The following is a 16,312-nucleotide window of genomic DNA, read 5'->3' as shown; positions in this document are numbered from 1 at the left end:
TGGAGAAAGGGGAACCCTCCTACACTGCTGGTGGGAATATACACTAGTTCAACCATTGTGGAAAGCAGTATGGAGGTTCCTCAAAATGCTCAAAATAGAAATACTATTTGACCCAGGAATTCCACTTCTAGGAATTTACCCCAAGAATGCAGCACTCGAATTGAAAAAGACAGATGCACCCCTATGTTTATTGCTGCACTATTTACAATAACCAAAATATGGAAGCAACCTAAATGTCCATCAGAAGATGAATGGATAAAGAAGATGTGGTACATATACACAACGGAATATTACGCAGCCATAAGAAAAAAACAGATCCTACCATTCACAACAACATGGATGGAGCTAGAGGGTATTATGCTCAGTGAAATAAGCCAGGTGGAGAAAGACAAGTACCAAACGATTTCACTCATGTGGAGTATAAGAACAAAAGAAAACTGAAGGAACAAAACAGCAGCACAAAACCCAAGAATAGACTAACAGTTACCAAAGGGAAAGGGACTGGGGAGGACGGGTGGGAAGGGAGGGATAAGGGCAGGAAAAAAAGAAAGGGGGCATTATAATTAACATGTATAGTGTGGGGTGGGGGGCACGGGAAGGGCTTGCGACATAGAGAAGACAAGTAGTGATTTTATAGCATCTTACTATGTTGATGGACAGTGACTGTGAACAGGGATGTGGGGGGGACTTGGTGAATGGGGGAGCCTAGTAAACATAATGTCCTTTCATGTAATTGTAGATTAATGATACCAAAATAAAAATTAAAAAAAAAAAAAGACAGAGCCCAATCATAAATTTCTCTGTAAAAACTTTTTTATGGCATTCTCCCCTTCATACCATAACCTACCCCAAGGAATATCTTAGTTAATCTTTCCCTGTGGTTATACTATAATCTTAAAAAAATAATAATTTATTGAGGTAAAATTCATATAACATAAAATCAACCATTTTAAAGTGAAGAATTCCGTGACATTTAGTACATTCACAATGTGTGCAACCACCATCTTTATCTGGTTCCAAATCATTGTAGCTTTAAATTTACCTCAGTGTGTTCCAAACAACAACAAAACTGCATCTCTGTAACCACAATACTGCACATAAAATATGTGCTCAATAAAAGGAATCACAAATTCAACAATGGAAAAGCATTTATGGGTTTTTTTTCTCTTACTACCAGTTTTAGAGAAAACATTAAGTCTCATGTCTGGAAAGATTTATCACACAAAAATAAAGGATAGAAAAGAAAGTTAATCTCCTCTCAAATTTACATTAAGGAAATGGATATTTAGAAATCAAAGTTTATAATTTGGCTTTCTCAAAATTCATTCAACAAATATTTTTGAGAAGTTACTTATGTCTTAGGAACTGTTTTAAGTACTAGGGATATGGAATTGAACAAAACAGAAGAAACCCTGCCCTAAACCTTATATTCCGGTAGGGGAAGAGAGACAACAAACATAATACATAAATTATATGGCATTTTAGAAGGTGGCAAGTGCTATGGGGTGGGGGGGTGTATGTGTGTGCAGAATTAGAGCCAGCTAATTAGATCAGAAGTTCTGGGTGGACTACGTAGAGGAGTTGCAATTTTAAATAGGTTAGTCAGGGCAGGCCTGGCTGAGTTGGTAATAGGTAAGCAAAGAGCTGAAGGAACTGAGAGAGTGACTCATGCAAATATGTAAGGGGAAAAGCCAAGGCAACCTTCCTGGAGGCAGGAACATGCCTGACGTACTCAACAGCAAAGAAGTCAGAATGTCTACAACATAATGAGCTGGGGGAATTCTGGGCTTTTGGAAGGATAGAGGTGTTGCTAATGGAAATGGGGGTGAACAGGTTTAGGAAGGAAGATTAGGGGCTCAGTAGGGCACAAGTTGGAGATGATTATTACATATCCAAGTAGAGATGTGTAATGGACACATGGCTATATGAGTCTAGACAAGAGAGATGTGTATGCTGAGGTGTAAAATTAGGAATCTTCAGCATTAGAGGGTATTTAAAGCCTTAAGATTGGATGAGATTCCTAAGGAAGTGAGGCCCAAGGACTGAACTCTATGGCATTCCCCTGTTAGGATTTGGAGAGAAGATGAGAGATCTGTACGATGATTCAAGGAACTTCCAGAGAGGCAAGAGGAACACAAAGAGAGCACAGTGCCATGGAAGTCAAATGAAGAAAGTAGATCTAGAAGGAATGAGCAAGCAGCTGCATTAAATGCCATTGACAGACTATGAAAATTTGAGAGCTGGAAATTGATCACTGAATTTAGCAATGTGGAGGTCACCAGAAGCTTAACAAGATCAATTTGGGCAGAGTGGCATAGGTTAGAGTCTTACTGGAGTAGGTTTAAGAGAGAATGAGGAGAGTGAAATTAGGGACAATGTTAGAAGTTTCATGAATTTTTGCTGTGAAGGGAAGCAGAGAAAGAGGTGGTAACTGGAGGGGGAAGTGAGGTTAATCAGGCTTATTTTTTTCTCTTAGGATGGGAGAAACAACAGCATGCTAATGGAAATGATTGAGTTGAGAGCAAAAAATTGAAAATGTAAACAAGGCAGGAAAGAATTGCTAGTGGTACATTCTTAAATGGTCAAGAAGTAACAGAATGTGTACACATGGAGGGGTGGATTGTGGACAGTTCAACCACAGTTAAACAAGAGAAACTGGGGGACAAGGAAATAGTTACTGGTGGATGGGTGGACATGGTAATGGAGAACTTGAATTCTCTCTGTGAAGAAATGAAATAATCACCTCTAAGTGAGGTAAGAGAGAAGGGATCAGAACAGAGGTGTGAAAGAAAATCACCTTAAAAATCACTTTAGATTGTGCTATACTATAAGGGTGATCCAAGATCCTGTGTTGTTCTGCAAATTGTTATTGGTTTGCAATAAACAATTTACCAGTACAGATACTGAAAAGAGGGTTGCCTGGTGTGATCAGTGGATTTGTTCATTATGCAGCATACTTCCCATGAACATGTAATGATTTTGTAATTTTATTCCTTCTTTTCCTGTTATGATTATTCTGTGGATATTTAATTATAATTTCATTTTTATTAAATTTAATAAAAATTTGGGCTTGTATTTTTGTCTTTTTAAAATTCCATTTTTCTTAACAATTCATTTTATTGTATTTTATTGTTCATGACATTTTCCCAGTCCATTTCAGTCCACCTTATGGACTGGGAAAATGTTTTGTGGTTGCTAAGCAGCTTTAGGGGCTCCCTTGATATTTGCGGGCATTAGTTTAAAGACTAGTAGCATGGTGGAATGATTTTCTCCAGACACATCATGCTGCAAGGAAGCAGGGCAGGATAGATGAGGAGCAGGAATTAACAGGGCTCTCACATCTCCAAGTGAGTATGATGATGCAAGAGAAGGACAAAGAAATAACATGCAAGGGAGCAACTAGAATGACTGACCATGGAGGGAAGAGATACAAGGAGCAGAAAAGGTGATAGGATCAATAGACCAGAGGTCCCAAAAGGACTGAAGAGACAGAGTTATAAAGATAGGAGGTGATGGTCAGAAATCAAGATGTACACAAACTGAGAATATGAAGACGTTGTAGCAATGAGGCAGGGCAAAGAAGATTCTTAGAGGAGAGGAACCCAAGGGACTGAGAGCCAATGAGTTGAAATAATTGTCTTGGTGGATTTTGGTATCATCACAAAATAAGGCCAGAGCAGTACTGAAGATGTTGATAATGAGCCAGGAGCTCAAATCAACACAAAAATTTGGGGGAATGACTGGGGGCTGGAAGATGACTATGACACAAGGTTTATAATTTGGGCTTTTTAGGGAAAATGAGGAAGAATGAGAGGAAGCAGCCATGAAAGGAAATGGATACCTTGTACATACAGGCAACATGGTGTGAGGTCTGTGGGAGAAAAAGAGCCATCATCTGACAAGACTTCATAGAAGAGAATGTCCTCAGGGAAGATACAGGTTCTCATGAAACCAAGACTTTAAGGGATTCCTTCAGAAAAGAGATGGAATAAGTCACTGATTTTGATGATGATGGGCCATAAGTTGAAGAAGGCCTAATGTAAGGCTTTCAAGAGGTGTGAAAGATGAGGGGAAGGCAAGGGCAGGAAAGGGGACTTAGAGAGCCATGTGGACAGTGTGGAAGATGAGGGGCTCCCCAGGTGTCAGGGTACACATGATGACTGACATAAAAAGGGATAAAGTACACAAGATACTGTTTTAGAAAACTGTTAACCATGGACAGTTATAAAAAGGGAGCCCAGGCCTAGATTATGCAACTGATCAGTAATATTCAATCGATAGATTATATCTTGGTTCTAGATAAGGCATGCTTCTTGACCTTATGCTACTTATTCATAGGTTATTTAATCTATTACACTACTAAATTGAATAAAATTAGGTAAGGGTAAAAAGATGGTAAATGACCTGTTCATATTAATTCTTATTAATTGCTCTGACAAGAGACTGTGGGCAGAGCAGTTTGGTTAAAATGAGCATTTTGAATTATCTGTTTATTCAAAGTGGGTAATTAGAAATCTTCTATACTTATATTCACTCTATCAATTTGTAATATGTATCTACTTAACATAGATTGTTCCATAAAAGGCTGACCCTTATTAAGTTATTTTAATAAAGTTAAATTTAATAATATTAAAATACTGGAAAAGGGTCATGGGTACAGAGATGGTAACAAAAGTAAAGAACATTTTTCAATGACTGGAGAAAAATAATAAATAAGCAAGTTCTTCACAGAGGACATATTAGCTGGGCCTTGCAAGTAAGAGCTGCTATTAAAATAAAAGAAGAAAGTGAAACTGCTTCACTGTTATTACTTTGCTTTAACTATACAGATGGTCCCCAACTCAGGAACACTTAACAGTTTTTCAAATTCATAATGGTGCCAAAGTGATACTCATTCAATAGAAAGCCTACTTTGGATTTTGGATTTTGATCCTTTCCCGGGTTAGTGACAGGTGGCAGCATTTCTCTCCTGTGACATCCAGCAGTGGCAGTGAGCCGCAACTCTCAGTCGGCCATGAGAGTATGAGGGTAAATGACCGATCCACTGACATACATTCTGCTTTTCACTTTCAGTATAGTATTCAGTCAATTACAGGAGAGAGTCAACACTTTATTATAAAACAGGCTTTGTGCCAGCTGAGTTTGCCCAACTGTAGGCTAGTGTAGAGTTCTGAGCACGTTTCAGGTAGGCTAAGCTGAGCTATGATGTTTGGTAGGCCACAAGCTATAAATGCATTTTTAAATTCTGATGTCTTCAACTTACAATGGCTTTATTGGGATGTAAATACCATTGTAAGTTGAGGAAGACTTGTATTTAAAAATGCTTAGTAAGAGAAGGGATGGAAAAGAAAAGAGGCAGAGAAGGAGGGGAGAGAGAAGAACAAAGGGAGGTGGATCCACATATGAGAACTGGGAAATGAATTTCCTGGTCATTGCTTCCTCTGAACTCACTTCTCAGGAGGGATGACTTACTAAATTGATAGTCCACTGACAGCTTTCTAGTCATTTATATATATTTTTGGAAATTAATCTTTCTCTTTCACAGAATTAGATCTTTTATTCTCCTTCTCTCCTGTTACTCCTCTTCTTTGTCAAGCACAGTCACTCATTTTTTTATGTTGTGGAGTTTGGGAGTAGGATGGTTTTATGGTCCTACCAAATTGGAATACCAACTATCTGATAAGTCACCAGTAGGCAAATGAATTACTTGGATGTGGAAAGATTTATACACTGTAAAGGTTTGAGAGTTAAATCAGTGATAGTATATGATATGTTCAAGAGGTTTTTAATTTAGGGCAAAAAGTTTACCTAGAACTAAACATCTGTGCTAATTACATTCTGTCTGCTTCTCCAGGTCTACTCTGCCCTTCTCTCCTCCGCTGTTCGATGTTCTCCTTTGTCTTTCAGGAAGCAAACCTCTAAAGAACACACCAAGAGCAACCTTTTTCCTCTGGCTTAAAGTTAGGTTTGGCCAGTGGTAACACTGGCAAGAAATCAGAAGGCAGGAGGAGAGCTGGAGTGTTTATTTTCCCTTGCTTCCTCCCTGCTGGCCACTTCTGTTTTAGTAAAGGCTGAGTTCTTTTGAGAATAGCCAACTGTCATGCAGCCTGCTCCTGCAACTACTGTTCTCTGGTTCCAGAAATACTGCTCCTGTTCCTTAACCTAAAGGTCTACAGTGATAACTGCTTTCTGCTGGTGCTAGTTTGTGGGTGCTTCAGCACCCTTTGCTGGGTCCCTTACGCTCCCATGCCTCGGTATACAGTCCCTTCATTAAATCTCCTTCAATTAATGCACTGACTGTGCCTTTGTTACTTCCTAGGAGCTAGATATAATTTCCAAGAGACCCTCCAGGTCATTTCTGGAGCCAGGTTATACAATCTAATCTGTTCTCATTCTACATTACTCAACTCAGTATCTCTTTCACTGTTTCTTAGTGAAAATCCAGCTCTATCCTTTTGAACTTGTTCCTCACGGCAATCACATATCATTATGCCATTAGCAGCTCTTTAGAGTTATTTATAGTTTATCATTCATAAACTAGCCTCCACTTTCATAAATGCAATTTATCAAAATGCAAATAAACTAGATTACTTCAGGAATTTTATCAGAAAAGGGAAGTAGCTTTTCTTTGTAATACCCATCTGACCTCCTTCTCCTTGTTGAGCAACACCAACTGGCTGTCTGTGAGGATGCAGTACTTCCGCTCCCATGTTGTTGTATCAGTGTAGGGTGACTGGCCACAAGACAGACGATGGGTAGGTGGTCCTTTCACATCTGTGTGACAAATATGAAAAACAAAAGTGATAAATCATCATCATGCTCAGTCAACTAGCATTAGGATTCTTCAAAATCAAATTTAATAAAGAAATCTAAACATGAATCTAAGTGGTAAGTTGAAAACTTCCTCTTAAGAAAAGCTATTATATACAGAAAAATGGACCCTACAGTCTGCAGAAAAGAGGAAGAACTGTAGCACAAGCTTGGCAGAGTAATCATTGCTGTATATACCATTAAAACTATGGGAGGTTGCTTTGGAGGGAAACAAGTATTATTTAGAATAAAGACATGGGGGTGACTCAGAGACCAGAGCAAAAGATAGAGCCTCTAGCCTTTGGGAGGAAGATGAAGTTGCATGTACCTATTAACAGTATTGTTGACACAGAACTGAAAGAGTGAAGTTACTGGCCTCCTATGCTTTTTAAATGGCTTTATTCCTAGTCACTCATACCAACTAGGAATGTTTAAACTATGGTATCATATTACCACTAGAGGCCAGTAAGATCTTAAAAACACAAAGCAATTTCCTCAAGGAAAGATACAAACATTACCATTATGTCTCTTACAGGTCAAAGTGCACAACATCAAAGCTAAACATCTCAACTCTTCTCAAATGTCTCATTTCCCTATAAAATACCAAGTGGTTACTATTTGTTACTTTAAGAATTTTTGACGTGAATTGTTCACTCATTTGGGCTATTGTAAAAGTTGGGACATATCTGCACTGTAAGCATACATTAAATAAGGCTTTTATGATAGTTCAATATATATCAAAAGTTCTTTAGCCACAAAGGAGTAAGTCCTCTCAGAACTATACTGCAGGGACCATTTCAAATGCACTGTTTTTTACTATTAGTTATTATGCTGAGGAGCACTGCAAACTGAAGAAATCAGAAAACACTCATGGTGGCAGGAGAGTCACAAATCATAAATATTTTATCTACTTTATCTATTAGATGAGTGTTTTCATTACTATTACTTTCTACAGACTGTGGTGGGAATTTTTTAATTTATTTTTTTATTAAGGTATCATTGATATACATTCCTACAAAAGTCTCACATGAAAAACATTGTGGTTTCTACAGTCACCCATATTATCAAGTGCCCCCCACACCCTATGCAGTCACTGTTCATCAACATAGTAAGACGCTATAGAGTCACTACTTGTCTTCTCTATGCTATACTGCCTTCCCTGTGACCCCACACATACACACCATGTGTGCCAATCATAATATCCCTCAATTCCCTTCTCCCTCCCTCCCCACCCACCTTCACCCACCCCACCCCTTTGTTAACCGCTAGTCCCTTCTTGGAGACAGACTTGTAGTGTTTTTATCACAGGATGATAGGTATTCCTGGTACTAACTTCAAAGAAATACAAATGACTTCCTAGATGTTTTATACTACAATTACCAGACTATATACTACACTTATATGCATAATGATAGACAGAGTTCAGGAGAAATAAGCAAGTCAGTAATTAGGGCAGTTAGACGGGTATCTCTCTTCTCACATCCACATATACATCCAGTATTATCTTCTGGGCTCCTTCTGCCTTTGCTCTCTAAACACGTATCTAAACTTGTTGCTTTGTATGTTTTGGGGAGCTTATCAGCTATCCTCCAAAATAATTCAAAGTCCAAGAACCAACGATGTTACTAGAACTTTGCTGAACATATTAGTAATTCTGAGAGTTCACTGGTTTTCCTTTTCTTCCTTTTTTTTTATACTTCCATCTCCTCACACTATACACAATACATCCCACATCTACTGCTTCTCCATTCTACACAACTCTCTTCTCCTCCCTCCAACTCTCCTGTTTTCTAAGCATCTTAAACTATTTTAAAGTTTTCTTTATACTTAAAATTCTCCTCAAATGATCACAAGTAGTTTTAAAGGAACTGACTCTTAATTCTTTCTGCCACACATAGGATATTCTTGCTTATACTTAAGAGCCATGTCAAAACTGATTTTCTTCACATGATTTGGACAAACAAGCAGGTTAGATTTTTACCACAATGTAGGCCTATTTTTAGAGTCAAATGCCAAGACCAGTTAAACCAAGTGGGATGCACCTACTTTATGTGGAAATGTGGTAGTTTTGTGGCCTAGACAAGTTTTCATTCAAATGACTAATCTTCTTACGTAAGTTAGCCATGGGTGACCTAAACTGCCCACTGTAATTTGAACAGTAATCTTATAATCTATATTTAAACAAGAAAATACTGATAGACTCTGTCCATAAAAATTAGAATATACAATCTCTACTTATATAGCATGACCCAGGCTTCCTGACAAAACATAAATCTGTTTCAACACTGAATTTAAGAAAACCTTAAGTTTTAAAGACTCACATCTTCTCTTTCTCCAATCTGAGCTTTGTTCCTAGTTTTGTGATATTCTGACACAAGACAATGTCTCCTAAAGCATTTTGAGACCCTAGATGACTTCTTTCCAGTGCCAAAGGTAGAATAAAGTAGGGAGCAATACTTCTATATTTAAATATTTTCTCTTTGTCTAAAGTATGAGATTGATAAGCCATGTTATAAATTTTACACGTTTCCCATTTTTTTCTACTATCTAATGCCTACTTTTTAATCATTTTATAAGAATGCATACCAAAGAGGAAAACAAGAAAGAAGCTAGAATAAGTGACTTGTGTGTGGGGTGAGGCGGGGGGTTGGGGGGGAGAGGGTATCTTTTTGGTGCTTCTGTATTAAATAACAATATAAAATAAGATTTTTAAATAACCTCTATAGATTTAACTTATTCATTCTGTGATGTCCTCATTTCCATGGCTAAAAGAAGTTTTACTAGTACACTTGTAAGGACTGTACCTGTAAATGAACAGACAGGCTCAGATTATTATTATTATTATTATTACTACTACTCCACAAATTCTACCAATCTTTCTTTTTGTTCTAGTGACATGTGTCGCATTCCTGACTTCCAATTATATTTATGCCTAAAATTCACTAGAGGAAAGGATAACTAACTTAGAATTACAAATGAGAATCTTAATAGCTAAATTGGAAAAAAATTTTAGATTTGCATTGTCCCATTCCTACAAGGATATTAAGAACATTGGTTTCTGGCCTTATTAGAAAAAATGAAAGATTTAAAAAACATTAAAAAGAATCAGAGGTTACTCAATGGCTCTCTTACTTCTCTAAGGCTGCATATTATCATGTAGACAAGTAATTCTCAATTTTTTTAAATCTCAGGATCTCTTTAAACTCTGAAAATAAGGATTCCAAAGAGTTTTGTTTATGTTAGTTGGTTATATTTATCAAAATTTACCATATCAAAAATTAAAACTGAGAAATTTTTTAAATGATAATAACATAACCATTGCACATTAATAGAAATAACACATTTTTAATGAACTGTAACTGTTTTCCAAAACAAACAAACAAAAAGAAGTGAGAGGAGTGACACTTTTAAATTTTGAAAATCTCCTTAAAGTCTAGCTGAATGGAAGACAGCTGGGTTCTTATATTGTTTCAACATTCAATTCATTGCTTTATGTTGTTTTGGTGGAAGTATGTAAGGAAAATATGAACTCACAGATATGAAGTTGGAAAAGAGAAGAATATTTTTAACAGCATTTTAAGATAATTGTGGATCATCCTTTTCAATAGTATACCAAAACCTGACAAGCAACTGCTTCTTAAAAGTGAGTAAAATGGAGAGAGAACCAGGATGGTGGCATGAGTAGAGCAGCAGAAATCTCCTCCCAAAACCATATATATTTTTGAAAATACAACAAATACAACTAATCCTAAAAGAGAGACCAGAAGACACAGGACAACAGCCAGACCACATCCACACCTGTGAGAACCTAGTGCCTCGCGAAGGGGGTAAGATACAAGCCCTGGCCCAGCGGGACCTGAGCACCCCTCCCTTCAGCTCCTGGTGGGAGGAGAGGAGTCGGACGGGGGAGGGAGAGGGAGCCCAGGACTGCTAATCACCCAGCCCTAGCCATCTGCACTGGAACACAGACACAGTGCATGCATGGGGTGCTGGAAACTAGGGAAACAGGACAGTAAGATGTGTGAGCGGGTCCCCACAGCTGGCGCTCCCAGGACAAAGAAAAGCGAGTGCTTTTTGAAAGTCTTAAATGGACAGGGACCCCACAGCTGGACGGAAGCGCCCTGGGACACTTAGCCCAGCAGCTGCGAATCCCAGGGAACTCTGGGCGCCCAAACCCCAGCAGCACAGCTCAGAGGCCCCTCACTGCAATAAACAGCCTCCCACCTGTTCCCCCTCCAACGTGGCTCCGCCATATTGGAGCAGCAGCCTGAGGCAGGCCACACCCACAGCAACTGCAGAGCTAAATAAACTCCATAGCGGCTGGGCAAGATCAGAAGCCCCGTCTGCACCCAGCTGCCCAGCACAAGCCACTAGAGGCTGCTGTTCTCCCAGGAGAGGAAGGCCACAAACTGGCAAGAAGGGACTTTCTCTTACCCAACACACACGCCAGCTCCCCACAAATACATCTATCGCCATGAAAAAGCAGAAGAAATTGATACAGACCAAGATCACAGAGGCTAACCCTGAGAAGGAGATAGACCTAACCAGTCTTCCTGAAAAAGAAAAAAATAAAGCTCATAACCATGCTGATGGAGCTGCAGAGAAATATGCAAGAGCTAAGGGAGGAAGTCTGGAGGGAGATTACAGAAATGAAACAATCTCTAGAAAGATTTATGAACAGAATGGATAAGATGGAGAAGGCCATTGATGGAATAGAAACCAGAGGACAGGAACACATAGAAGCTGGCACAGAGAGAGATAAAAGGATCTCCAGGAATGAAACAATATTAAGAGAACTATGTGACCAATCCAAAAGGAACAATATCCACATTATAGGGGTACCAGAAGAAGAAGGGAGAGAAAAAGAAATAGAAAGAGTATTTGAAGAAATAATTGCTGAAAGCTTCCCCAAACTGGGGGAGGAAATAATCAATCAGACCATGGAAGTGTACAGAACTCCCAACAGAAAGGACCCAAGGAGGACAACACCAAGACACATAATAATTAAAATGGCAAAGATCAAGGACAAGGACAGAGTTTTAAAGGCAGCTAGAGAGAAGAAAAAGGTCACCTACAAAGGAAAACCCATCAGGCTATCATCAGACTTCTCAATAGAAACCTTACAGGCCAGAAGAGAATGGCATGATATATTTAATGCAATGAAACAGAAGGGCCTTGAACCAAGAATACTATATCCAGCACGATTATCATTTAAATATGAAGGAGGGATTAAACAATTCCCAGACAAGCAAAAGTTGAGGGAATTTGCCTCCCACAAACCACCTCTACAGGGTATTTTAGAGGGACTGCTCTAGATGGGAGCACTCATAAGACTAAATAGATGTCACCAGAGAAAATAAAATGACAGCAAAGAAAGCAGACCAACCAAATACTAACTAAAGGCAAAAAATAAAATCAACTACCCACAAAAGCAGTTAAAGGAAGCACAAAAGAGCACAGAATAAAAAAACCAACATATAAAGAACGGAGGAGGAGGAATAAGAAGGGAGAAAAATAAAGCATGACCAGACAGTGTTTAAAATACATATCTTTCAATAATCACCCTAAATGTAAATGGACTGAATGCACCAATCAAAAGACACAGAATAATAGAATGGATAAAAAAGCAAGACCCTTCTCTATGCTGCTTACAAGAGACTCACCTCAAACCCAAAGACTATAGGAACAAAGAAAGACTAAAGAAACAAAACAGCAGCAGAATCATAGAACCTAAGAATGGACTAACAGTTACCAAAGGGAAAGGGACTGGGGAGAAAGGGAGGGAAGGGAGGGATAAGGGTGGGAAAAAAGAAAGGGGACATTACGATTAGCATGTATAATGTTGGGGGGTGGGCATGGGGAGGGCTGTGCAACGCAGAGAAGACAAGTAGTGATTCTACAGCATCTTACTACGCTGATGGACAGTACTGTAATGGGGTTTGTGGGGGGGATTTGGTGAAGGGGGGACCCTAGTAAACATAATATTCTTCATGTAATTGTAGATTAATGACAACAAAATAAATAAATCAATTAATTTTTTAAAAAGTGAGTAAAATGTAGAATCTGAGACCTTTATCAACGAACTTTTACATCTGTTACACAAAATCACTGGTTTATCTTCCCCTATGAGTGGAACTTTTACCAAAATGCATGAGTTCGGAACGTTATGCACTGATATTTAGAAACTATTGGTTCATTTAGTTTTGTAGATCTTGCAGATGTTGACACTTTTCATTCGATAATATCAAAAAATCACATTTATAATCTTCACAAAAGTCTTGATATCATTAAAAAAAGTCTTTAAGTAGTAGGAAGCTGTAAAGCTCAAGGTGGCAGATTCAAGTTTTCAAAAATACTAATTTTTGGTTTTGTCTTGAATTTTATCACTGGCAATAAATACTGTTGGTTTGTCCCCCTTAAATAACAGATTTATGTATTTTTCAGAAAATGCCTGCCAAATAACCAAGACTGAATTAAACTACAGTTTGTCTTTTAGTTGTTCTCTCAAGTAAAAATGGTGTTCATAAAAAACAAGTGGCAAGTTCAGCTTGCAACTCAATTTGCACAAATGCTCCCATTGCAATAAGTATCATGCTGCAGTAGGCAGCTTATGAGTATTTTCCATGTCATCACACAGAATGTTAAAAAGATGTAAACTCTAGAGTTGAGATTTAATAAAGTAAGGATTCTCACTGGTTCTGAAGGAAATTCTTAAGTAACACTGGCCTTTTCTCTACTGTATGTGGCAGAGAAGAAGGCAATGACTGCTGGTGTAATTGGTTCTCCTGCCTTATTCCTGCTACTGTATCAGGAGTTTTACTCACAATTGTTTTTGCATAACCAGTTTGAACGCCAACACAGTTAAAAAGGGAGGGGAGGTAAGTTTTATTAGGAAAATAGTTTTAATAGTTTTAACCTCGAAGATCAGGGGAATCCTTGAGTTCTAGGATTCCACAGACCATATTTTAGAAAACACTGCTCAGACAATAGGAAACCAATGGAGGACTCTAAGAAAATCTGGTAATAGTTTGTTAAGATGAAGCATGCTGGGAGACAACAACAGATGGCAGACTAATGTAATGGCCTGGACAGGGTCATAGATTGGTGACAGTGCAAACAGAACAAAAGGGATTATGTGAGCCAGGTTTTGAAAAAGGAGCCAACAGCACTGGTAACTCTCTAGGTGTTGGTAAGGGAAGAATATAACACAAGAGATGAAAGAATAAAAGAGCAATAAATACAAATAGAGAGGGACAAATGCTCACAAAGCAGATTATATGACTGTAATTCTGCTTTTGTTTTATCATCAAAGCCCAAAACAAAGTTTTTCAAAAAGGAATAAATGAAACCTAAATGGGAAGCTTTTAAATTTAAATTGAATTTGAAAGATTCAGTGTAATCCATTATACCCAAATCACTTAGAAATGGCATTCAAAATACCAGATTATTTAGTCTACCTGTAAATCGAAAGTCAAATTCTGGGTCTCTTTAAAATGCTAATGTAAATTTAATAATTATTTGGCAGGGCAACAACAAAACTTCTCCTGTGTGTAACCCTGCCTCATAGCCTCTCCTGTAGCCAGAGAAGGGAGCATCATGGCCTGCCACATGAGCTGACAAAGATGAACAAAATGATATGAGAGAGCTAGAAATATCATGAAGCTTATCTATAAATGCCTACAGAGTAACTTCTCTTTTAAGGGTAAGCATCTTTTTATCTCTTCCAGACTCATAAAGTATTTCCAAAGACTTACCGTAGGAAAGCAGAAATAAGGGTAAAGAGAGTAGAAGGGAATAAGTCCATGACCCAAATATGGAGAATGTCAAAGAAAAAATTGCTAAGGGAAATTTTATTTTTGTATCTTATAGTTCCTTACAAGTTAATCTGAGTTGCTTTTGAATCACATTATTTACTAGCCATATGTTTTTCAAATTCTAACGTTGTAAGTTAAATGCAACTGGTAAAATCCTAAGTCTATATACTACCATCCAAACAAGTTTATAGAGAAAATCTCCCAGCTAACACAAACCCTAATCATTCAGTCTTAATAGCCTTTCATGGATCCTTAGTACAGACTTGAAAGAAAAACAAAGACAAAATATAGATTTGGGAAATCTTTCTATATAGGGATATTTTAATACATTAAAAGAGAAACATACTTCTATCAAGCAGTTGCTGTAAACTGCAGAGGTCTAAACTGCTATAGAGCGATCTATATTTTCATGTGTGCATGTGTTTATTCACATGCCAGAATGAACCTAGCTTAGAAATGGCATGTTCTTGCCAACATTCAAACTTCTATTATCAGACTTGTTTGGGTTCTGAATTTGGTTCAGAATTGAAAGTACAAGCATTACTTTATAACGTCTCAGAATTAGGGTGACCTCTTTCTTACAGAAGGAAGAACATCTCTAAATATCTTTAAAATGGAGCTAAGCTACTTAAATTAGCTAAGAACACATAGATTTTCCTAAATAGACAAAGGGCTATTTTTCTCCTTGCCAAACATTTCAAACAGTTTTAACAGAAGTTCAAATATCATTTATATTAATAGGTCAACTAACAAGCTATATTTTTAAAAGGCAGTTCTTTATTGTTCTGATAAATAATAAAACCTTTGCCCAGCCATACAGCTTTAAAAATGTGGTACAATGCTTTACTCAACATAGTACTAGAGGTCCTAGCCATGGCAATCAGACAACACAAAGAAATAAAAGGCATTCAGATTGGTAAGGAAGAAGTTAAACTGTCACTGTTTGCAGATGACATGAAATTGTACATAAAAACCCTAAAGAATCCACCCCAAAACTACTAGAACTAATAACTGAATTCAGCAAAGTTGCAGGATACAAAATTAATACACAGAAATCTGTTGCATTCCCATATACTAATGATGAACTAGCACAAAGAGAAATCAGGAAAAAAACTCCATTTATAATTGCATCATAAAGAATAAAATACCTAGGAATAAACCTAACCAAGGAGGTGAAAGTCCTATACCCTAAAAACTACAAGACACTCATGAGAGAAAGAGGACACCAATAAATGGAAATACATCCTGTGCTCATGGATAGGAAGAATTAATATTGTCAAAATAGCCATCCTGCTTAAAGCAATCTACAGTTTCAATGCAATCCCTATCAAAATTCCAACAGCATTCTTCAACAAACTAGAACAAATCATTCTAAAATTCATATGGAACCACAAGAGACTCCAAATAGCCAAAGCAATCCTGAGAAGAAAGAATAAAGCTGGGGGGATTACACTCCCCAACTTCAAACTCTACTACAAAGCCATAGTAATCAAGATGATTTGGTACTGGCACCAAGAACAGACCCATAGATTAATGAAACAGAATAGAAAGCCCAGATATAAACCCACACATATACAGCCGACTAATATATGACAGAGGAGCCATGGATATACAACGGGGAAATGAGAGCCTCTTCAACAACTGGTGTCGGCAAAACTGGACAACTACATGTAAGAGAATGGAACTGG

At 37.8% G+C, this 16,312-nt stretch overlaps 1 protein-coding gene across 7 annotated transcripts in view; it reads right to left on the bottom strand.

Annotated features, from left to right (window-relative positions):
• Positions 1-16,312, bottom strand: part of RASAL2 (RAS protein activator like 2) — a 396,637-nt gene that overhangs the window by 217,803 nt on the left and 162,522 nt on the right. For all 7 annotated transcript variants that reach the window (XM_037022379.2, XM_037022384.2, XM_037022380.2 and 4 more), the window contains exon 2: positions 6,647-6,774. In XM_037022379.2, the coding sequence (XP_036878274.2) occupies positions 6,647-6,774 (128 nt within the window). The remainder of the gene's footprint in view (positions 1-6,646; positions 6,775-16,312) is intronic.

Source organism: Manis javanica, chromosome 11, assembly GCF_040802235.1.
Source record: "Manis javanica isolate MJ-LG chromosome 11, MJ_LKY, whole genome shotgun sequence".
NCBI classification, from domain to species: domain Eukaryota; kingdom Metazoa; phylum Chordata; class Mammalia; order Pholidota; family Manidae; genus Manis; species Manis javanica.
Note: the sequence above shows the minus strand (reverse complement) of the source record. Positions and strands in the feature narration are given on the sequence as shown.